The sequence below is a fragment of the Grampus griseus genome (assembly GCF_964374135.1).
Source record: "Grampus griseus genome assembly, chromosome: 19".
NCBI lineage: Eukaryota > Metazoa > Chordata > Mammalia > Artiodactyla > Delphinidae > Grampus > Grampus griseus.
The window spans coordinates 7,592,142-7,615,805 of record NC_139013.1 but is presented as its reverse complement, the minus strand read 5'-3'; the positions used below and the strand labels follow the sequence as shown (position 1 = coordinate 7,615,805).

The 23,664-nt window shown below is 54.6% G+C and overlaps 3 protein-coding genes across 4 annotated transcripts; all 3 read right to left on the bottom strand.

Moving 5' to 3' along the window:
• Positions 1-506: 506 nt before the first annotated feature.
• On the bottom strand, positions 507-13,714 carry RASIP1 (Ras interacting protein 1). Its single transcript, XM_082677452.1, has 12 exons — positions 13,577-13,714; positions 13,200-13,340; positions 11,917-12,596; positions 9,729-10,084; positions 6,015-6,668; positions 5,272-5,309; positions 4,887-5,038; positions 4,665-4,768; positions 3,026-3,269; positions 2,648-2,820; positions 1,456-1,603; positions 507-905 (listed from the first exon to the last, which is right to left on the bottom strand). The coding sequence occupies exons 2-12, from the start codon at positions 13,334-13,336 to the stop codon at positions 706-708; spliced, it is 2,886 nt and encodes a 961-aa protein (XP_082533578.1). The 5' UTR covers positions 13,337-13,340; positions 13,577-13,714; the 3' UTR covers positions 507-705.
• A 232-nt stretch (positions 13,715-13,946) lies between these two features.
• On the bottom strand, positions 13,947-17,771 carry IZUMO1 (izumo sperm-oocyte fusion 1). Of its 2 annotated transcripts, none has more exons than XM_082677453.1 (9): positions 17,192-17,771; positions 16,757-16,831; positions 16,288-16,374; positions 16,005-16,025; positions 15,577-15,657; positions 15,287-15,387; positions 14,894-15,047; positions 14,344-14,551; positions 13,947-14,101 (listed from the first exon to the last, which is right to left on the bottom strand). In XM_082677453.1, exons 1-9 carry the CDS (start codon positions 17,427-17,429, stop codon positions 13,975-13,977), a joined length of 1,092 nt encoding a protein of 363 aa, XP_082533579.1. In that variant the 5' UTR covers positions 17,430-17,771; the 3' UTR covers positions 13,947-13,974. The 2 variants fall into 2 exon arrangements, with proteins under 2 accessions (XP_082533579.1, XP_082533580.1); XM_082677454.1 differs by having other exon boundaries at positions 13,975-14,101; positions 14,323-14,551.
• A 1,637-nt stretch (positions 17,772-19,408) lies between these two features.
• Positions 19,409-23,558, bottom strand: FUT1 (fucosyltransferase 1 (H blood group)). The gene is made up of 4 exons (XM_082677180.1): positions 23,504-23,558; positions 22,790-22,962; positions 22,093-22,287; positions 19,409-21,865 (listed from the first exon to the last, which is right to left on the bottom strand). Exon 4 carries the CDS (start codon positions 21,861-21,863, stop codon positions 20,766-20,768), a length of 1,098 nt encoding a protein of 365 aa, XP_082533306.1. The 5' UTR covers positions 21,864-21,865; positions 22,093-22,287; positions 22,790-22,962; positions 23,504-23,558; the 3' UTR covers positions 19,409-20,765.
• Between the last annotated feature and the right edge of the window lie 106 nt (positions 23,559-23,664).

The window sequence follows — 23,664 nt, the reverse complement described above, 5'->3', positions numbered from 1 at the left end:
ACCTGAATTCCTGCGTTTGAAGAAAAAGAGGCAGAGGCTTGGACTCCTGGGCCCGAGGGAGGAGTGCGTTGCGGGCCCCTACTTTCGGATGTGAGGGAAGAGGGATTCCAGAACAGGGACAAGAAACGTTGAGACTCATCAGTGTGCCCGACAGGCAGAAAGGTCCAGAAGGGGCTTGGGAACCCAGACTCCTGGGTCTGAGGGAGGAGGCTGGAGTATGGGCTATGGAAGGTCGAAGGGAGCGCTGGCTATTTCCCACTGGCAGGACTGAGGGCGTGATCTTTGGCAGAACAAGTTTAGGGCTCTGTCCTGAGATGCGTGGGAGGCCACAGTGCTCCTGGATTGGATTACATGCAAGAGGGCAAGCTGAGGCCGTGGCTATAAATATCACGGAGGATTCGGCAGGAGCCCAATGCTCCAGGCAAGGGCCCTGATGCCTTATTCCACAGAAAATCATCACTACCGCTCCGGAGTCTTAACAATAGAGGCATTGCCAATACCACAGATACCTTTATTGTTCCTGGCACTCAAATTCCCAAACCCATCTTCCCACGGTCCCATCCTCTACTACCCCAAAACTCAAACTCCCAGCATTCCACGCGGGGAAAAACTACAACTCCCAGAAAGCTCTGCGCTCAGACAGGCTCTAGACTCTAGAGAAGCCGATGCATTTTCAAGGTTCGCGCGCTCGTTTGCTATTGGTTTTCAAGGAGGCGTGGCCACGGGAGGTCCGTGGCGGTGATTGGCCGGCAGTTCCTGCTGCTCAAGATCCCAGAGGAGGCGGCGGAGCCTGCGCAGTTCACGGTGCAGGGCGTCGTCCGTCACAGGACCGGCTAGGCTGAGGCGCGAGCTGCCCAAGGGCAGGATGAGGGGAGGATGGGAGGAGAAGCTTTCGAAGATGTCCCCTATGAGACCGAAGAAGTCGGAGTTAAATTCTGAAAATGGGCGTGAGGCAGCAGTGTCGGGGATAGCCGAGACTGCGTCACGCCCGAAGAAAGGAAAAAAAACCCGGCAACTACTGGAGCAGGGTCCCCTCAAACGCGACTCTTGGGAGTCCCCAAGCATCATGGGAGCTGTAGTTCAGACTATGAAAGGCCACCGTTGCCTGGGAAACGGGCGATATAGTTGGGTTCTTGGGTCCATTAGGGAGGAAGGACTGGGAACTTCGTTGTACAGTTTCCTTAGAGTGGAGGGGCCTCGAACTCGGCCTCCTAGGTGAGGAGGAAAGAGGGAAAGGGGGAAAGAGGCTGGGGACCTGAACCGCTGCGAAAAAAATAAGGAGCTGGGGGCTTGAACTCCTGTATCCTGGGATCCTGCACTTAGATCCCGGGGCAGGAGAGGGTTAGGGGTCCAGAATCTTGGACCAGGAGGAAGGAGTTGGGGCTATGGATCCCTAGGTCCTGAGGACAGAAGAAAGCTGACAGCCCCAATGCCTCTGTCCCTATTTCTCCTCACCTGTGTCCACAGCATCTCGCTCTGCAGGGGGAGGATCCCAGGCAGGTGGAGGCCCGCGGCCAGGACCCAGCTGGTAGTGGCTGAGCAGATGGTGGAGCTGAGCAGGGGTCAGCGTGGGGTGGTCAGTTCGTAGGCTGCTCCATGAAGCCTGGTGGGAAGATGAGGTGAAAAGTCCACGATCATTATGGGGCAGCTGAGAAATCCTAAGTGGAAGGCCCTCCATAGAAAAGGGCATGGATGTAGTGGGTAGACAGTGATGTCTGTGCAATGTTTTCCAGGTACTGTGAGACATGGTTGTCACCAAAGTGATAGTGGGAAAAGGCATACCCTCAGCTTTAAAAAAGAAAAATGTGATTTGCTTTGGAATACATGAGGAGGTAGGAGTAGGCAGGGGTGGAGAAGAAACAAAACTGACCATTAGTTTATGTTACTGTGTGCATAGGTGTTCATTATTCTACTGTGGCTACTTTTTGTAACTGTTTGAAAATTTCTGTACCTAACCTAGATCTAGGCAACAGAATCATCACTGTGGTTAAAACAAGAAACTCAACCCAGATTGCCTGGGTTCAAAAGTCCCAGGCTACTCATTACCTTCTTGCAAACCCTGTGCCTCAGTTTCCTCACCTGTAAATTGGGGGAGAACAGGAACTACCTAACAGGGTTGTTAGGACGATTTAATATGGCAAGATTGTAAAGTACACAGAACTCTGACTGGTGCTTATTAAATGCTCTGTAGAAGTTTGATAAATAAAAGTAAATAAATGAAATCAAGTGACCTAGCCTGCCTGATTCTCAGTTTCTTTGTCTGAACAAAATTGTCAATTAATAACCTACTTCACGAGACTTAGTCAGCATTCAGTGAGAAGGGCTAAACACAGTATCTGGCGTGTAGTTTACGTTCAATGAATGTTTTAAACGTCACATTCCTTGGTCCCATACCAGACTTCCTGAATCAGCATGTCTGAGGGAGGGGACCCTGGAAACTATTATTAATAAGTCCAGCTGGGATTCAGATGCAGCCAAAATTGGACATTTATGTGGCTGGCTTCCTTCTAGCTGCTGATGCATCACCCATGGTGTCTGAACTGGGACTGGGGATACCATGGAGTCCAAGGGGAGATCCAAGGGTAAGCTGAATACAGAGGATGGATGAGTGGGATTGGGGACTCAGAGGTCAGGGGTCAGGAGTCACCTTGAGCAGGGAGGTGCGAGGCACACAGAGCAGGTTCACAGCTATGGAGAGTTTCCGGAAGAACTCAGTGGCAATGTCACCCAGCCCGGCCCCCTGCAGCCAGTCCAAGACAAGGTCCAGGTTGGTTCGGATTTGGACAGCTCGGGACCATTGATAGAAAGGTCGGCCTTGACCTGTGGGGGAACGGTGTGAAAAGCAATGGGTGCACGGACTCTGCCCTCCTGCCTCCCAGACCTTTCCTATTCTTCAGCTTGGGATCTGGAGCTTCCTCTCCAGAGTCCCTAAAGATGAGGCCTGAGCCTCTGATGTGTCTTAACTGATGCAGGTCTCAGTGGCTCCTGTCTCTGCTTCCCGGACCCTTTCCAGACCAACCCTCACCTCGTTCCATCAGCGAGTTGAGAAGGGATGCATTGGAGAAGAAGAACAAGTAGCCGAAAGTCTGAGACACAAGGTCCGGGTGCAGCTCGCACTGGCTGGTCAGTTCCAGGGCAGCTTGAAACACGCCCAGGGTAGGTCTCAACCCTGGAGGCATGGCCCCCAGCTCGGCTCCAGGCCCCGGCAGCTCTGCCCCAGCTGTGAAAGGGTTACTATCCAGGAGAGCAGGCAGCGTTGAATACAGAGTCTGAGGAGACACAGAGATGCAAACAAGGGATCGGACTACAACTCCCTGGAAGCTTCAGGGTAGTAGAGCATGAAGGTACTGGGGAGCTCCACCAAAGTCTTCTGGGAATTGTAGTCCATTCTACCTTCAACATCCCAAAGGTCTCCATGAGCAAAATCCTACTTTCCAGATAGGTTCCTAGCATTCATCAGGCCTGGGATACCTCACGTTTAAGAAAGGCTTTCCAGAAGTGTCTTGGGTATTTTAAGACCACCTCTGATGTAGTTCTCAACAGAGACAGCTCAAGGAGGACAAAGGACGTTGAAAAAAGAGGCTCCCTTCAATCAAAGAATTATTTATCCAGAATTCCCGAAGGAAAGGAAAAGAATGGAGAGTCAGGAAGTGGGAGTGGGGTGGCAGGTAGCCAGTGGAAAGTGAGATCAGGCCAAGGACAGGAAATGAGGTCAGAGCCAAAGAAGAAATAAAACCACACTTGGCAGGGATGTACAGGAAGTGAAGCCTAGGAGGAAAGGGCTTCACAAATCAAGGCTGCTCAAGGAACATAGAGACTACCTGTCCCAAAATATCCCCTTTCATTCTACAGATAAGGAATGAGGCCCACCATAAGACAGAAACCCTGAGAATTCCAAGAAGCAATATTAAGTTCAGGAGTGCGGGTGGTGGGACTTCCCTGGTGGCACAGTGCATAAGACTCCATGCTCCCAATGCAGGGGGCCCAGGTTCAATCCCTGGTCAGGGAACTAGATCCCACATGTGTGCTGCAACTAAGAGTTCACATGCCAAAACTAAGGAGCCCACCTGCCGCAACTAAGGCCCAGCACAACCAAATAAATAAATATTTAAAAAAAAAAAGAGTGGTGGTGGGGGACTGGGGCAGGAAGCAGGCCCTACAGGATGGGCACTCCAGGGAGAAAAAGGCTTGTGGCTCAGAAAAGGGAATGAATTCAAAGCTATAGGAAGTGAGGTCAGCAAACACAGAAAGTGAGGACTGAATAAAGAGGTTTAATTTAAATGACAGTGCCTAGTATTATTTGATCTATATCTATCTATCTATCTATCTAACTTATCAGTGACTTAAGACTGGACTTAGAAAACAGTAGCTTGAGAAAGTGGTAACAGTGATATAACCAGGCAGTGAAGTCAGCCTATGAGGAGGGGATAGTTGCAGAGACAGGAAGAGAAGTCAGGAAGGCAGGAAGTGATGTAAGCTCAAACAGGAACTGGTACCAGAACAGCAAAGTGCGAGGTGGGGGAGGGGCTGGGACATGGGAAGTGATGTCAGAAGCAGGAAATGTTGCTAGGTCAAATAAGAAGTGACACCAGATGTAGTTCATGTGATGTAGTTCAAACAGGAAGTGATGCTATACCAAACAGGAAGCAGGGATCAAGGCCAACCTTGGTGAGGTAGTAGACAGACTGCTGGAAGGTACACATGATGACCTCATCCAGGAGGGCCATAGCCTCGTCACACAATTCCAAGTCATTGCAGAGCTGTGGGTCTGAGGACAGGCATAGGAGTGAGAGGGAGAACCAGAGGCTGCCAGGCAGAAGCCCAGGTCCCCAGGTGCAGGGAACGGCAGGAGGCTTGGACAAGCATGGGCCTGGGTCAGAGCTCACCCTCCTGGTCGGCCTCCTTCTCCATCTCTAGCACCTTCTCCTGCACAAAGCTCAGCAGCTCCGTGGTGTTGGCCATCCATAGCATGAGTGGCCGCAACTCCACAGACACAGCCTCAGGGGTCAAGGGCACCTCAGGAACCCCCTCAGGGTGGCTGGGAAAAGGGGAAGGGACTTGGAATCCTTGCCCAATTCCCCCCCCCAAATATGTCCAAGCCCCGAGATCTGGGTCTAACTGGGGTCAGAGTCCAACCCTCATTTCACAACTAGAAAAGTTGAGTCCCAAAGAAGCTTGCACTAAAACATGCAAGGAAATGTGAACATAGAACTGGCTGCGAATCCTGACCCCCACATCACTCTAGACCCTTCTCCCCAGAGTTTCTCTTACTTTTCTGGCTGACGGTCTCCAATTTCCTTAATCTTTTCCTGTGGAACAGTAAGATCAGAATTAAGGTGAGGTGGATGAGGAAGAGAGGCCTATGAGTTAATGCCCTGAGTTTTCCTTTTTGACAAGAGACTCTCCCCAATTTTCAAATGGACACTGATCCTCAAGCTTCAGAATAGTCAATCCTCTTCTTACAGTTTAAAACACACACACCTATGATTAATGGTGGTCTGTCTCCCTTTAGGTCTACTTCTGCTCAAATGGAGTTTCCCCCTATTCAAAAACAACCTCCTAAACCTTTCTTCTAACTAGGCCCCAGCTCAATAGGATGGAACTTTCCCCGCCTCCCCCACCCCCAACTCTGAATGGCTTCTCCCTGGCAGTTCCATCTGCTGGTCCAGTGGGTTTGTTCTCACTCGCCTCCAAGAATGGTCTCGCCCACTACGGCTCCAACCTTCAGGGATCTCTTCCCCTACCCCATCTCCCAGGATGGTTTCTTCCAATATCCCCCGGCTGCAAAGATAGGTACTACTGTACTGTCTTCTCTTAAAGCACTGTGGATTAATCCACAGCTCCCAGCATCCTTTGGGGCCCCTTGCTTAATAGCCCAAGCCCCCTCCTGAGGTATCCTGGGAGATGTAGTTTTGTCCTGCCCAACTACGGAACTAAGGTTGGAGGTGGCTAGAGGAGGCTCGGGAAAGGAGTTGGGGCGCAGATGGGACTGGACGCAGGTTGGCAGTGCTCACCCAGACAGCCTCCTTGATGAGACGGGCCAGGCGGCCCAGCAGGCGCGGCAGGTGGCCCAGCTCCAGCTCCCGAGCTGAGTGCTGCACACACAGCGCCAGCAGCGTGGCGGGCCCCAGGGGCGGCAGGTCCCCGGCACCGGCGGCCGCGGCACGCACGATCTCACCCAGCAGCGCCTCTTCCTCGCGCGGCCGAAAGCGCAGCACGGGCTCGCGGCCGTCCAGGTAGGCCGCTAGTGCCTCACCACGCTCCTGCAGGCCACGGCCACACAGGCGGCAAGAGAAAGCCCAGCCGGGGCCCGGCGGTGTGGCCCCGGGGCGTGCGGGCAGCCACGGAGGCCTCGCCGGCCCCGCGCCCCCAGCGCGGGGGTCCTTGTACATGAACAGGAAGTGCTCACCGAGCCCCAGCAGGTCGCCCGGATGCAGCTCAGTCTCCCGCAGCAGGAGGCACCCATTGTGCGTGACCGGGGCTCCCCGTGATGGGCGCACCATCGCCGGGGGCTCAGGACCTGCGCGCACTGTGCAGTGACGCGGCAGGATGTCCGGGGCGTTGAGAAAGGTGTCTACATACGGGGCTGGGGACCCGCCGCGGGCCGAGGAGTTCCCACCCCGGCCGAACACGTGCTGCTCCCGAGTCATCACATACACCACGAAGTCCTGGAGGGAAAGTGAAGATGCACTAAAGGACACCACTCCACGAGGACTGGATGCTTCTGAGGAAATCCCTTACCCACAGTTGACCAGATCCCTTGAATGAGCACTTCCAAGGAGATCTCCTGGGATCCCAAAGGACTCACCAATTACCTCCGACCTCCCATGAGTGGACTCTTCAAAGGCACTTCCTATGGTGAACTGTCCCATAACATCCATCCTGAAGACTGGATACGAGGAAACCCCTTTCTTGACATGGGCTCTACCATTTCCCTCCCTCAAAGAATGGATGCTTCCCGGGAGATCTTTTTCCAATGGATTCTCCCATCTTCTCACCTCCTCTGAATGGACTCCTTCAAGCCAATCCCTTCCTACAGTGGATTCTCCCATAACATCCAGCCCAAAGAATGGGTGCTTCCAAGGACACCACATCTCCATTACTAAAATGGACTGTCCCACTACCCTCACCCTCTAAGAATGGACCTTCCCAAGGAAACCTTCTTTCTCCTAGGAACTCTCCCATTTCCCTACCCTAGTCCCCACTTGCCCATCATTCCACCCCTGTGATGGAGGCTTTCAAAGACATTTCCCCTTCCAATAATAGTTTCTCTCAATATTCCCAAAGCAAGGATACCTTTAAAGAGACTTCCCCTTTGAACAAAGGTTTCTTCCATTATCTCTACCCCATGAATGTACACTTCCAAGGAGACCCACTTTCTGTAATGGACTCTCATTTTTTCCCACCCCATGAATTTACTTCCAAGGAGCCGTAATTCTACAACGGACTCACCTATTCCCCCCACTCCCAGGATGGAGGATTCCAAAGACACTCTCCCTCCCATCAACGGATGCTCTCAATATTCCCATCCCCAAAAAGGACGTCTCCAAGGAGATCTCCATACAGTGGCACTTCTAGTAACCCCATCTTATAAATAGATGTTTTCAAGGAGACCCTCTTCTTATAATGGAGTGTCCCATTTCATCCACCAGATGAAGAGGTGCATTCCAGAAGACCCCTTCCTAAAAATGACTCTCCCATCTGCATCCTATAAAAATGGAAGCACTCTGTCTGACCCCCTTCCTAAAGTAGACACTTCTGTTCCCCATTCATGTCTGAGAAAACAGTCATCCTGATATCCATAAATCCCCTCCCTACACTGAACTCTCTCCCACTACCTCCACCCCATGAATGCACATTTCTAAATTTCCTTACTACAATGTATTGGTTCATTTGCCTCTTGAGAAATATGGATCTTTCCATATTTCTGATCACCTTCTGAAGGTAGAATCTCCTATTTTTCATCCCTGTCTGGAGGAATGGAATGATCCTGACTACCCGAACCCCCTTTTTACAATGGGCTCCCCTGTTCCTTAACCCAAGAAGGGGTTCTTCCACTGCACCTCATATGAACTCTCACATTACAGACACCCACGAATAGATGAATGCAAAGAAATTCCTCTCTACAAGAGATTCAACAATTACTCCTGTTCCCAAGGAACGGACACTTCCAATGAAGCCTCTTACAAAGAAATTTCTCATGAATCCCATCTGAAAGAATGGATGTTTCCAATATTTCCCTCTCTTCCCATAACGTACTTTCTTATATTCCCAGAATAGATCCTTCCCATTTGACCACCTTTCCTAAATAGAGCCTCCTATTCACCAACCTTGTCTGGAGGAATGGGCTGTTATAATATATACAAACCCCTTCCTACAATGAACTTTCCCTGTCCTGTTGCCCCAGCAAGGAAGAATGAATTCCTCCAATGCAAGTTCTTTGAATAGTTTTAACCTCTCACCCATATACACAGCCAAGTGACCTAACCCAGATGGATCCCTCTCTGAGAGTAAAAATGGAACTGTTCAGTAAACTCCACCACCTTCCAGAGTGGGCTTTCCCATTGATTCCAGTTGTACCTGTTGAGCTTGGCTGTACCACTGTTACCCAAAGGTGGACAAAACCATAAGAATGATTCTCCTAATTATCATACACACACACACACGAATATTTCCAATAATACATTACATTTCTTTAATGAAATAACTTACCACTGGCCCCCAACCACTAATCCTTTCTTTCTCTAGTTCCCCAACACTCAAACAAGTTCTCCTATTGCCACTCATATATGTAAAATAAAAGTATCACTACCACCTGTCCCCATCAACAATGTTCACAATCGTTCCGAAGTAAACCATCAACTTTAAAAAATGATTTAGGGACTTCCCTGGTGGTCCAGTGGTAAAGAATTCGCCTTCCAATACAGGGGACTCGGGTTCGATCCCTGGTCGGGGAACTAAGACCCCACATGCTGCGGGGCAACTAAGCCCGCGTGCTGCAAAGTACGGAGTCCGCGCGACACAACTAGAGAGAAGCCCTTGCACCGCAACGAAGTGTCCGCGCCCGCAACAAGAGATCCCGCATGCCGCAACTAAGACCCAAGACCGCCAAAAATAAAAATTAATTAATTAAATATTCTTTAAAAAATGATTCAATCCACTCCTCCTAAGACAACATAGGCTTACCCCGAACAAGATTCCAGGCATCAATCAAATTATCTCCCTCCCCAGAAGATACTCTTCCATTACTCTCCCTCAAGAAAGAGAGGCCTCCAAGAAGATCTTTCTAAAATAGGCTCTCCCAGGAGTTATGGCTGGGCATGGACTAGTGGTTAGAATTCCGGGCTTTCTCTGCTGCGGCCCGGGTTCAATCCCTGGTCGGGGAACTGAGATCCCGCAAGTCGCACAGTGCGGGAAAATAAAATAAAATATAAAATAAAGTGGGCTCTCCCATTCTCCCTGGAGGAAGACACTGCTTTCTCCCAACTTTGAAAGAAATGAATCATCGCCTACTTGCCCCTCCAGTGAAATCCTTCTCCGACATCTATCTCCACCACTCCCATTCTCTTCTCTGATATTATCTCCTACTCTGGAACCTGGCTGGGACCGTACCTTCCAACATACCTGAAACTAACGCGACCCACGGGATTCTGGGAGTTGTAGTTTTGCCGCCCATTCAACCAAAGGGTGGGGCATAGGTCTCTCTCGTTAGGTCAGGTTGCGCTTACCTGGGCGTCCTGGTAGCCCTGCAGCAGCAGGAAGTAGGGGCGGTTGCTGGGGGCCTGGATGAGGCACTGGGTCAATTGATCGAAGTCGCCGGGGTCTACAGGTCCGATTTGGGCATCGGCTGCCCCTGGGGCCATGCTAAGTGCCTGCTGCCTGCGCTCCTGCTGCCGCCGCCTCCGACCCTGCAGACTGAGCTCCGATACGCTGCGCCGCAAGGACAGGTTTTCCGAGCGCTCCTTGCCCCCGGACCCAGCCGAGGGCCCTGACCCCGACCCCGGGCCGGGACTGGCCAGCGCCGCCCCACCTGACGCCGCGCGGGAGCGGTTCTTCTGTGGCCGCCACGAGGGGGCGCCCGTGCCTGCCGAGAGAGATGGAGAAAGATGAGACAGAGACTGGAAAGAGCTAGAGATTCTAAAGACAATTGGCTGCAAAGAGGTGAGGCTGCTTCCCACATTTAGGTTTTTGCATATGCTGTTCCCTGTGCCTGGAACATACTTCCTGCTTGACTCCTACCCATCTTGTAACTTCAGCTCATAAATTCATTCATTCTGGGCTTCCCTGGTGGCGCAGTGGTTGAGAGTCCACCTGCCAATGCAGGGGACACGGGTTCGAGCCCTGGTCTGGGAAGATCCCACATGCCACGGAGCAACTAGGCCCGTGAGCCACAACTACTGAGCCTGCGCGTCTGGAGCCTGTGCTCCGCAACAAGAGAGGCCACGATAGTGAGAGGCCCGTGCACCGCGATGAAGAGCAGCCTCCGCTTGCCACAACTAGAGAAAGCCCTCGCACATAAACGAAGACCCAACACAGCCCAAAATAAATAAATTAATTAATTTTTAAAAAATTCACTCATTCTTTCAGTTAATATTTTTTGAGCCCCTACTATGTGCCAGGCACTGTTCTAGGCACTAGAACTGTTCACGAAGAACCGAGAAGATACTGCCCCAAGGAAAGCAGAAACCACCTCCTCTTGAACACCCTTCCCTGACATTCCAAGTCGAAGCAGAGAAGGGCACCACTGGCACTCCGAACTTTGTCACACACAGCCCTGGCATCTAGTAGGTGCCCAGTGGAAATGAGCTGAATGAGTGAACTGATGTTTTTCTCACTGGGCTGTGAAATCTAGAAGGTCGGGAACTTGTCAATGTCCCCACTGTATTCCCCCAGGGCCCTAAATAATGTGTGGCCCACAGAAGGTGTTCAGTGAATGCTTTTTGGAAAAAAAAAAAAAGGAAAAGAAAAAAAGACAATGATGGTTATAATTGCATTCTTTATTTAGCAACTACTATGTGCCAAACCCTGTGCTAAACCCCTTTATATGCATTATATCATTGAATCTTCGCCTAGGATTTTGCTGGGTTTAACCGGCGAAGAAAGCCCATGAGTGTAACTGCTACACCACTCTATCTCTCAAAGGGAGACTCGGGAACAGAAAAGCTGTGAGAAGGCTCCCTGAGCAGACACTATCTTTGTGATCCCAGCCCCACCCCTGCCAGACTGTGCCCCCTCCTTTGTTATTTCATCACAGGTGCACCTCCTGTTCCAGGCCGGGCCTTCTCAAATACTAGGCCCCCAAGTAGCCTGGTCGTTGGCCAATACAAATACCGCTTCATTTCCGGTGCACCACCCTCAGGCCCCCACTCAGGCTTTGCAGCCAACCCAGCCTAAGGTCACCTGGTCCAAGGCCCACCCTTCTGAAGCTCCGCCCTTTCTTAGGCCCTGATCTAATAGCCCATTTCTTCACCTTCCAAGCGCGTCCCCCTTCTAGCTTCCATTCACATAGGCCCTGCCCCTCACGAGCCAATTCAGCCTACTACTGAGAGGCCATCTGCCATCAGGACCACTCATCTGCCCCGCGCAATATCTCTGCCTTCCTATTACTCCATTCCGAGGCCCCGCCCCAGCATCGCAGGCCCCGCCCATCAACTCTGCACCTATCCCAAGAGCAAAGTCCTCGAGCCTAGGCCATCTGGCTGACCTAGGTCCTGCCCCACCTCCGCCTTCCCCTAGACCCAGTGCTATAGGTCCCGCGCAGTCCCCGTCCCGCGGACCCCTCCCCCGGCGCCCGCCATCCTGTCCCAACAGTCCCTCAGGCCCCGCCCACACTGGCTCCGCCCCAAGTCCCACCCATCCCTCCGCAGGCCCCGCCCCCAGAATCCGGCTTCCCCACCCCACCCACCCCCAGCTCACCGTCGCCGTCTGCCGCTCCGAAGGCCTCCTGCTCCAGGCGGCGCGCCTCCTCGCGGCCGCGCAGCTCGAAACGCCGCGCCCAGCCGGGCCGCGCCCGCCAAAGCTCCTGCACCAGCAGTGGGCGCTCCGAGTCGCCCAGAACTCGCAGGTGCTCCGCCCGCCACTCGCCGCTGCCAATGGTGCCCGCCGCGGGCCGGCCCAGCGCGTCGCACAGCGCGAAGGCGTCCACGCAGCTGCTCTCGCCGGGGCCGCTGCCGGGGCTGCCGGCCAGACCGTAGCGCTCCAGCGCCTCGGCCACCAGCTCGCGCGCCGTGGAGCGCGCCGTGGCCAGCACGCTCTTGTAGTTGGCGCCCGAAGCCAACCCGGCGCCGAAGATCTTGAGGACCCCCGGGGGCGCCGTGGCGCGGGCGGCCAGTGGCGGCTCGGGGGCCACGCCCGCCGCCAGCTCCGGCAGCTTCTTCTCGCTGGCCCAGCGCTGCGCGGCCCCCGGAGTCCCGGGGGCTCCCGCGCCACCGGACCCCGTGGTCCCCGAGCCCCGAAAGAGCTGAGAGATGCGCTTGGCGCGGCTCCCTGAGGCTCCCCCGGCTGCCTTGACCGCGCCCACTCGCCGCAGCTCCACGTGCGGCGGCGGCGGGGGCAGTGGCTCGCTGCTGCGGCTCCCCGTGTCCGAAGACGAAGACCTGGGAGCCCACCGGCGAGCAGAGACACGGGAGAGAGATCCAGAAAGACATGCAGAGACGGGGGTAGGGGTTAGAGAAAGAGAGAGGTGGGCAGAGACCCAGAGTGGGGGGGGGGGCGGGGAGGAACAGAGACCCAGAAAGGGAGGGACAGACACCCAGAGATAGTGGGGGACAAACACCCCCAGAAGGACGAGAGACGCGAGGTGTATAGAGATGGGGGGTGGCGTGGGCAGAGGCCAGAGGCAAAGAGAGAGCGAAGGAGAGAAAATAAATAAATAAAGGCGAGTCCCACTGAAGGAAATTCCAAGAGGTGAGCAGGGAGAGGAGGAAGGTGAACCAAACCGCTACTCCTACTGTGTCCCTATCCCCGTGTCCACTGGCCTAAGCCCATCTCCAGGCCCAGCACTTCCCTCACCGGACCCTATATCACTGGGGCCCACTGTCCCCTACCGCCTGCCATCTCACTTGCCCATTCAGGACAGGAACTGGAGCCAACTCTTTCCGGTTCCCTGGCATTACCCAGTGCAGGGACTGGGTCATAAACAGGGACAGATGGGAGGCAGGTGGGGCAGGGGCAGGAGCCGTGAGGAGGTGGGTACTCACTTGACAGAGACAGCGCTGGGCCAGCGTCGACCCAGCTTGGCCAGTTGCTTCCTGGGAGAATTGATCCACAGGCCCACCGGGAGATGGAGCTTCCCAAAGCGGGGGCTTCCGCCCTCCTTCCGCTCACCAGATAGCATGGCCCTAAGGGAGGGTGGATAAAGCCCCGGCTCCTGAGGCCTTGAGAGGTAGGGATGGGGTGAAGGGGGACCTGGACTCCTGAGTCAGAGGGAGGAGGGGTCTGGGACCCAGCCTCCAGAATCTGGGCGGAGGAGGGGATGGAAGCCCGGATTGCTGGTTGCTGGGATAGGGGGTAGCTGGGGACTGACTCCTGGGTCTGAGGGAGGAGGGTGCTGGACTCCTGGGTCCCCAGCTCTTACCCTGCTTCGGGTCCCGGCAGCACCCGGGGGCCCTGGCTCCGCTTGCCCTGGTTGGTTCCTGACCCCGCTGCTCCTGTTCAGCCTTTGCCTCTGCCCCAGCTCCCAGCACTGGGTGGGGGACAGGAAAAGGCAAGAGGAAACCGGCAGGAAGAGCGGGGAGGGGGCGTCCTGTGAGGGGACCGGGCCTGGGGGAGGAGACCTGGGGAAGGCTGGCCCGGCCCCACTCCTTGATTCTGGAATTACATCGCAGCCAGTTGGCCCCTTCCAGGACCCACAGGACCAGGTTCCCAGCCCCTCCTCCCTCAGACAGAAGACCATCCCCAGGCTTCCCTAGGGGAACCAAAAGTTAGAATCAGTCCGGAGGAGTGAGTCAGATACTTAGACAACCAGATAAATATTTATTTTCTGCTTGATTCTTTGGCCTTTTCTTCTGAAACCTCAGAGTCCTGAGCAGCTCCACGGCCAGTGCTGAACCAGGAGGACTTTATGAAATCGATCACTTTCCCAGACCGAGATAAAAGTATCCTGGTTGGGGTACAAATAGCAGAAACAAGGTTAGGTCCTAATGAGGGAGGAACACCCCTCTCGGCTTCCCTATGTTTGATCTTATTCTAGCAGTGATCCAAGCTTCGCCCTCCTAGGTAAGCCCCGCTCCCGGAGGAAGTCCGGCTCTCAGCGCTCCTTGGCTGGAGACCCCCTTCTGTATTAGGTAGTTGGAAGCCCCTGCCCCTCGCTCCAAGCCCTGCCTTCTTCAGTGGGCGGCTCACACGGTGGCAACACTGGCTATCAGCACGACAAAGCCCCAGATCAGCAGCCCGACCAGGCGGCTCCTCAGTACTTTCTCTGGCTTCGGAGACTGTGACTGGAGGGTTGTGGCCGTCTGGGGGCGATCCAAAGTCACCTCACCTGGGGCCACCTCATCCTCGGTTTCAGTGTTTGGTGACGGTATCTCCTCCACGATTCTTTTGGGCAATACTGATAGAACAGGGTTAAGGAGCAGTCCTGGGAGGGCGCGAAGGTCCTGCCAAGGCCAAGGCAAGCTCTCCCCACAGTAACTTGCCCCAGGACCCAGGCCCTCCGGGACATAATTACGCCTCCAACTGCGTGAAGCCCCAACACACCCACAAGGGAGCCCTGGCCCAGTGGCCAGAGGCCACACTCAGGACAGGAAGCCATACCCTCGTGGCCTGAAACCACACCCCGATGGGAAGTTATGCCCCATAAGCCACGCCCCTGAAGCAGGCCACTCCCCTGAAGCCGCCCACACACACACACCAGGACCCTGAATCCCACTTCTCTCAACTCCCCAGCACTGACCTGTGACATGAAAATAGATGATCGTGGCTGGACTGGATTGCACGGAGCCCAGCTCGCAGCGATAGGTGCCTGCATCCTTTGGACGCACCATGGTCTTGGTCAGCGTGGGCTCCTTCCCCTTGGACATCAAGGTCTCAGAATTGTTCCGCCAAACCTAAACCCAAGCTCAAGGGGTCACACAGGCCTGGGGAATTCAGGGGTTGGGGAGTACAGGGGTGAGAAGATCATGGGGCTTCAGGGTGTACTGGTCAGGGCATGGGTTCCCAGGGGATCAGAAGAAGCCAAACTTGGTAGGTCATGGGTCATGGGCATTATGGGTGCAGGCCTGTGGATACAGGGGCCAGGGGGCTCATGAAAGCCTGATGGAGTTCAAGGGTAACGGGAGTCTCCCACCCTGTAAAAGCTGTAATCGGTCAGGCCTTGAGAGAGTTTATGCCAGTTGAGCTCACAGTCCAGGATCATATCTTCCATCTGATGGACCTTGACTTTGCGCTCTGGGAATAGGCGGTTACTGTGGGATGCTCTTTCACGGTTCTGGGCCCTCTCCCAACCCCCTTCCACTTGGTCTCGCCCCGCCTTTTCTTGTTGGCTGTCTCCAGTCTCCGACCTCTTTAGACGCTTGATCTCTCCTCTGGCTCCGCCCCTCTTGCGCCAACCCCTCCGGCTGGGCCCAGCTTTCTCACCTCCGCAATTCGAGGACTTTCGACAAGAGTGAACCTGCTTCTGGCAGGTACTGCACCAGATCAGAGGCTGCAACATCAAACCTGAAGGGGCAGGTTCGAGGCGGTATTCTCCCACTAAGAGGCGGGGCTAAGAGGAGAGGGCAGGGCCAAGGGCTGGGGCGGGCTCAAGAGCCGAATCCTGAGGAGGTCAGCCTGCGGGGCTGGGCTAGAACACAGCCCTGTAGGAAGCCGGTCTAACCAAGCTCAGTAAAGAGTGCAAAAAGTATATGCCCGCTTCCCAACAAGTCCGAGGTGCAGAAGGAATACGGGAGACCCAGGAACCTCTCCACGTGGAGAATGAAAAAACACACAGACCCAAAAGAGGGAGGCTGGGTATTCACGGGGCAGGGATGAGGGATAGAGGACCAGTTCCCATAATCCGGACTCACCACATTTGTTGGGACAAAACGCTGCCTCGGTATAAAGAATTAAAAAAAAAAAAAATCAGATTTCTACGTTAAAGGGGATGAGAGAGGGGGTGAAGGAACAGGCTAGGGCTGGGGCTCTTGAGTTCCAGGAAGGAAAGACTTGGGTGTCTGGACCCCTGGGTCTGAGGGAGGAAGGGGTTGGGAGAGCTGATGGATGGGACTCGGAGAAGCAGAAGGCTGGGGTCAGGGACTCTTGGACTGTGAAAAGAGAACGCTGGGATGCCGGCCTCCCATCTTCTCTCACCCGTTTTTTGAAACTGAGCAGCGTAGCTGGCAAAGTTATCCTTTGCCAGGTGCAACGTCCATAACAGCTCCTTCACGAAGAGCTCGCCTGAGAAGAAGCAGGATGACGCAGAGGAGTCCCCACCCCCACCCTCCTGCTCCTCCCAGATGTGAGGCACAGGAAGTTGACCTCTGCCTGCAGAGCGTGGCTTTTGGGTCTCCTCAGGGAAAGACAATACAATTTAATGACCACTTAACATAATGCTGGCCACTGGGCTAAGCAACAACTGGGATGAAGGCTGTGTTATGGTTTCCATTTTAGAGGTGACAAAGCGCTCAACGCCACACAGCTAGGAAACCGGCAGAGCCAGAATTTGAACCTAGGCAGTCTGGTTCCAGAGTCCAGTACCTGACCACCAGACCAGGTGTCACCAGCAATCACTTCCCTGAGAGTTTCTGGAAGCCCTCTCCTGCCCCCTCTGTGCATTTACCTTTTACATCACTGTCCGTGATGCGTTTCAGATCCTTCAGCAAACTCCAAGCTGCCTTTTCCAGTGTGGCCTCATCTGTGGGGGGAGATAAACCCCAGATTCCAAGCATTGCTGTCTCATTGGCTCACCTAGTCTTAGAAACTACAACACCCACGGGGCCAAAGGGCAAGGATTGGCCTGGTAAAGGGATTAACCCACGCCGTTGCCTTCTGGGAGTTGTAGTCTTATTTATTACATATGGAATAAAATTGCAGGATAAAAGGTAGGGAGAACAGTATTTGCCAGCCCTGGGGAACCCCAGAATCTGCATCCCAGCCTTCTCCATTCCCGAAACCAGGAGACTGTACCTCCAGCCCTTTCTCCCCAGCACCTCCCAGTAATCCTAGCCCCAGACCCCTTCTTTCCCAGGACCCAGGAGTCGCACTCCGCCCTCACCGACGACCCCCATATAGGAATCCTCGTCAATCGGCAGGTCCTTGAAAGCTTCCACTGCCTGCTTTACCCTTTTCATCACGTTTTTGTGATGCTTGGCCTCCAGGTGGCCAGGCAGGTAATCCGTCTCCAAGGAGTTCAGCGCCTCCACGACGTTTGGATCACACATGACACAGCCCCGGGCAGGAAGCAGGCAGCCGGCCAGAGCCGCCACCAGGAGGGGGAGCCGCCACGGCCCCATTGCGGCCAGAGCGCGCAGTTCGCGCCGAACTCCGGGGAGGCTCCTCTTACCCCAAACCGAGAAGGTGAACGCTAAACGGAGAGAAACCCTTCCCCGAGACTAATGGAGCCCCAATCTGCAGGGCGCACACTTCTCATTAGAAAACCGAGGAGTCCCGAAGCACTCTAACAGCCGCAGCCCGACCTTGACTCCTGACTGTTGCACCTTCCAACACTAGGGTTCGCTGAAGAGTCCAGGTTCTGAGGGCTTTCAGAGAGGAAGAACAGGCCACTCCTTCCACTCTTTTTCCCTCGACCAAAATTAAAGATTTTGGCGGAGGAGGGTGGTGAGGGTGAGGTTGGTTGCGTGGTATAGACAGTTTTTAACTGGGGCTCACAGCCACAGTTCGCCCCTTACTAATAGGAACTCCCAAGCCTCTGCCTTCCGGCTACCCACGCAGGGCCCCAAATTCCCAAGAGATATTCCCTGAGGTTTCCTTGGCCCCGCCCAGAAGCCCAACTCTTAGCCTGATTGGACCGCAACAAAGGGAGGCCCCGCCCATAGTTCCATGATGTCACAGCCCCCTTTTCAGCCTAGAACTTTCCCAGAGTCTACCGAAGGGGGCTCACCCTGGGGGCTCTGGTTTCCAAGCTAAGGAAAGGGCTTCTAGCCTTCAATCTCCGCCTCTCTCTGGGCCCCAGGACCCAGGCTTTTGGCTAGCTGCCCACGGCCCTCGGAAAACTGTCCTCTAGCCACGAAAACGTGGGAAGTGGTCCTTTCTAGCCCTAGGACTACGACTCCCAGAAGGCCCTGGGGTCTCCCCGTAGGAGATTACTGCAGACAACCCCATAGCTTTATGGGAAATGTAGTTCAAGAATTGTAATGTTGGGACTTCACTGGCGGTCCATCGGTTAATACTCTGCGCTTCCACTGCAGGGGACTCGAGTTTGATCCCTGGTGGGGGAATTAAGATCCCGCATGCCAAGCAGCGTGGACAAAAAAAAATTTTTTTTTTTAATTATAATCTTTGCTCACTCCCCCATCCACCCCTCCTTCTTTCTCCAGCCTCGGGCTGGATGCTGAGGTCCCAGGGGAAAGAGAGGTTTGGAGGCCAGTGCTGAGAGTCCGGGAAAGGAATTGGGTCTCTGAGACCATAACTCACACAAGTGCACTAACAAGAGAGCAGGAACAGTATCCCAAGACGTGAGAAGTGAGAGTACCCGGAAGCTCCACATCTTTACTCCTACTCACTTACACCCTCATGCACACGAGACTCAAAAAAACCTGCAGAGGGCTTCCCTGGTGGTGCAGTGGTTGAGAGTCCGCCTGTCGATGCAGGGGACACGGGTTCGTGCCCCCGTCCGGGAAGATCCCACATGCCGTGGAGCGGCTGGGCCCGAGACCCATAGCCGCTGAGCCTGCGCGTCCGGAGCCTGTGCTCCGCAACGGGAGAGGCCACAACAGTGAGAGGCCCGCATACCGAAGGGGAAAAAAAAAAAAAAACCCTGCAGAGATGGGTTGGTGATGAGGATTTTTAATTCATACTTCCCTCTCTCCCACCTATGGCAGCTGAGTAGGGACTGGTCCTCCAAAACTCCCTGAGAAGACTAGAAAAGGGCTTAAATTCTCAGACAACTCTGTGATTAAAGTGTCTACCTTCGCTTCCTTCAAAAAGCCTCAAGGGAGTCCTGAAATCTGAGTCAAGAATCCCATCCTCTTTGGCCAGACGCTGTGCTCCTGCCTGGGTTGGAGACCAGTCTTGGGTCTGCATACCTTCTGATTCTTTCATCCCTGACTTACCCAAAGCCAGATTTAGAGGCTCTGTGAATTCAGGGGCAGAGAGTGGTTGGCAAGGTTGCACAATACCTGCAGCTTTCTGCAAGCCCACAGGGCACCCTTACGCCAGCTGACTTTCAGTAAATCAACCCCATTGTTACCGAGTCCAAGCTCGCTGCATTGCATGACAGGCCAATAAATTGGGAGATGAGGTGTTGAGGAAAGGAACAGTGACTTTATTCAGAAAGCCGGGTGTTTGAGAAGAGGGCAGACTAGTGTCCTAGAGTACCATCTTATGGGGCCTGGATGCTAGTTTCTTTTACAGAACAGAGAGGGGGAGGATGTGAGGAAGTAAAGTAAAAAGGCCATAAGTCTTGCAAAACATCTCCTGGCTTGGCCAGCATCGGGGAGGGGGTGTGTTAATTTCTTCTTTCTTGCAGTCCTTCATGGGTGTGTGGGCAGGATGTTTCCCTGTGAGCTGAACAAAGGCACTTTGGTTTAACATTCAGTCAGAGGGGCAGAGTTCCCCATGCAGACCATCATGTATGCTTATAGCATCCTTTTAGTGATTATAGTAACAAAAGCAAGAGAAAGCAAAAGTTAACATAAAAGAAACATCCAACATGGAGTCAGATTTTGTTCTTCCCTGTTACACCATCACTCCCCAGCAGCCCAGCTGCAGAGGAGGAAACTTCCTTAACTGGGTAAAGCAACATGAACTTGGAGCCAAGATGTGCATGTCTACCTTTGGCAGTTTTGAGCTTAAAAAAAAAAAAATGGTGTCCCTAGATCTCTGCAGAGCTTTGCTCCTTAAGCTGCAGCATTCAACAGCATCCCTTCCCCCACCCCTCCCATGTTTTAGCATATCTGTGGTTTTTCAGGGGCTGAAATGTTGGGTAAAGTTCCACTTGTCACACAAACTGCCCCAGCTACAGACAGTTTGTCGTCCATCAACCTTTCTAGCAGTGGTGAGGTGTTGGGCTGCTGGTTTTACCTTTGTTAGCTTCTTTGCCGAGCTAATCTGGAATTCCAGAATCCCAAGCCCTCTGGAAGGTCCCCACAGGGTTCTTTACAGGCATTAGAGCTGACCCTCTCCGGAAAAAATCCCTCCTCTGGAATCACGCCAGAAACACAGAAGGGAAGTTGGTGAGTGCTTGCTATAGCACATCCAAGAGTTCCTTCTGTCCTGATGACCCAGGGAAGAGAAATATCTCTTCTCAAAAAGACCAGGATGGTCAATGCTGGAACAGGGAGTTCCCTGTTCCTGGTGGGGCAGTGATCTAGAAGTACTCTGGATATGGGCTGGGAAGAACAGGTGGGCACTGTGCATTCTAGAACTTCCATGAGCTTCTGCAGAGTTGCCAGCCATCATGAAAAGATCTTCCATTGGTTCTAGAATGTTCTGGCAGTTGCAGAACGCCAGCCCCTCTTTTTCTCCAAGTCTAGCCAACTAGAATCACTCTAGAAATGGGTGTCCACCAGCTGCAGGACCACCAGCTTCTCCAGAAGCTGCTGGGCTTCCAGAGATACATAACACTGGCCCTAGGTTGATCAGACTGTTTCAGGAAGTCTCCCTGCTGCTCAGTGCTCAGCCAACATCTGGAGTGGAGTCAAGTCTGCATTAATGCCCACCCACTCAGGCAGGAAGGCGGCCTTGGGTTTAAAGATATTCAGGAAGCTGGAGTTAGGCAGGGTAAAGTTGGCCAGGTAGACGGTGTCTCCACCAGCCAGGTAGGCGGCCCAGAAGCCAAAGGTGCCAATAGTCATGATGGTGTGGTTGCATTGTGTGAGCAGCGCAAAGTCCTTGCTGGGGACATCTTCTTGCCCATCGCCAGTGAAGGTCACATCCCCCCGGGAGGTGTCGATGTTTTCCCGGCACCACTCCATGCCGTTGCTGGTGACCACAAAGATCGGGGCTTCATGCCGGGCCCGGAACCAGTCCATAGCCTGCTGGAGGTAAGCGCGATCACCCACTACACCCTTCCAGTGATAGGGCATCACCTTCACGTAGTCCCCACGGCGCACGTGGACACCCACGAAAGTGCTCGGGCGGTCCCCCGTGCGGCTGAGCCGGAGCTGACTCAGTAAACTCTGGGCCTCTCGCCGAAGGTGGTCGTGCAGGGTGAACTCACTGCGGATCTGTTCCCGGAGATGATGGAAGAAAGTCCAGGAGCAGGGGAAACCGCTGAGCTTCAGCCAGGGCTCCTTCAGTTGGGCGTACTCCTCTGACATCCAGTCGTGAAGCTCCAGCTCCCGCCAAGGTGTACGGCTGTTCACCTCAGGCGCCAGCACGGGCAGGGTGATGCGGAACATGGGGGCCAGGGTGGCGTGCATGGCAGGCTGGATGAAGGCCTGGCGGCCGTTGAGCTGGGCCAGGGCCAGCAGCGTGGCGTACTGCCCCATCTGGTTCCCAAGCCGGCCGTTTGGGTAGATAGTCCAGGTTCCTGAGAGGGAAGCAGGATGCTTGGGACAGGAAAAAGGGGCGTTGGGGTTTATGGGTGTGCCCGACAGGCAGATGATGGCCACAGGGGATGTCACTGGGTTACGGTCTGGACATAGGGCAGACAGGCCTAAGCCATTGTGAAAGAGGTCTTGGCGGATGTGGAAGAAGAAGATTGAGGTAAAAACACAGGTTAGCAGGAAGGTCAGACAGAGGTGACGGAGCCTGGGTGCCCACATGGCTGCAAGGGAAGAAAAGTGAATTACGAGATACTCGAAGCTTGAGAATGAATGTCAAGGAGGAGAGGCCTGAGAGAAAGGAAACTCTAGGTTTGGAGACCTGGGTCTGAGGGAAAAGGGGATCAGGGCTCTTGGATCTGAATTAGGAGAAGCTAAGGGCTTGGAATCGCGGCAGATGGAAGATGGTGAAAATTAGTGGTTTCCAAAATAGCAATGGTCCAGGACCCACCACCTTGTCCTCACATCTTGGAATTTCACTCTCCCAGGCTGTAAGGTCCACTGACGTTGGACAGTGTTCCCCCAACTTCTTTCTCAGTGAACCTGTGTGTGAGGGGCAGAGTCCACCAGGGAGGTGGCAGGAAGCAACGGGCCAAGTAGAACATGAGAGGCTGGAGGTCCAGGCCTGGATGGGGGATCTTGTTTCCTGGAGAAGCAGGAGTTGGGGGTCGGGGTGGAGGAGACTCCTGGGGGTCATAGGGGGTTAGAGGTTGGGGGAGCGCCTCCTGGGACTGAAGGCCCGATTCCTGGGTCCGAGGCATCTGCATTTCTCACTTACCTGAGCTCCACAGTCAGCTTGGCGTGAACGGAGCGTTCCGGCTCCAAGTGCAGCCCACATCCGGCGGCCCCCGGAACCCTGGACTCCAGGTTCCCAGGCCCGACAGCCCTCCCCCTCCACGCCGCCTCCCCCGACTGGCTGCGAGGGCTCGGGAAGCGGAGGTGGGAGAGGGGACGCGGTCCGGAGGATCCCAGCCCCGCCCCTCCCCGGCCGGCAGGTAGCTCGGAGGCGGAGCCCCCCCCTTCCCTGGCGCCGAGCCCCAGCTCCCAGTTCTAGGGCCGCAGCCCCCGCCGTCTGCCCTCCCCCGGACCAGGAGACCCACGCCCCAGCCCCCCTCCTGCCTGACATCGGCCAGCGAGGGGCAGCCTACCTGGCCTCCTAGCAGCCCATCCTTCCGTGGACACCGTGATCTAGCGCCCAGCTGCAATGCTGGACTTCGACCTCTCCCTCTTCCCCTCCAGTTTCTGGGTTCACCATCCGCCCTGTGTACCAGGATGCGCCGAGTCCGGCCACGGCCCAGCGGCTTCCGCCCCCTGTCGCGTCCTCCCGTGGAGATGCAGAACCTGTTAACCTGGCTGCTCCATGGGCGGGTGCAAAGCCTCCGCCGGCTCTGAGTCCCGGCGTGAGAGCCTCTGGCGGGAACGTGTCCCCGCGCCCACCAGGGGCCGCCGATCCCCCCTCCGCCCCACCCACCCTCAAATTCGAGAGTCCCGGCTCCCAGTCTCTCCGTCTGAGCGAAGCCTAGCGTCCGGCACCTGACGGTGAAGGAAACGTCCCGCCTCTCCCGAGAACAGGAACAGAGAAAGCAGAAGTGGAAGAGAAACTCTCTTCCACAGAGGCCGAGGCAGACCCGGCTAGGAGCAAAAGCCTCCCTCTTTTGCAGACCTGAGGCGGCTTCCCTCCACCGAGGCTTTTTCCCGCCAACCCCCAGCCTGGCCCGAGCGGTCTGACCATTACCATTCAAGAAAGCAAAGACCCAGGAATTGGACTTGACTCTCTAGAGATCCGATCATAATTTCTCCAGACCCAGGATTCCCAGCCCCCAGCCCCCTCCTCAGAATGAGAAGTCCGGGCCTCCAGTCACCTGCCTCCTTCAGATCTGGTGTTCAGACTCTTGCACGTTTAGGTTCCAGGAAATTGCCCAACCCCTCATTCCCTTTGGGATCTTGGGTCTAGCTTCTCCCTCCTGAGCCTGCGTCAGTTGTCAACTCTGAGTCAAAGATTCTCACCCTCCCCCCACTTCCC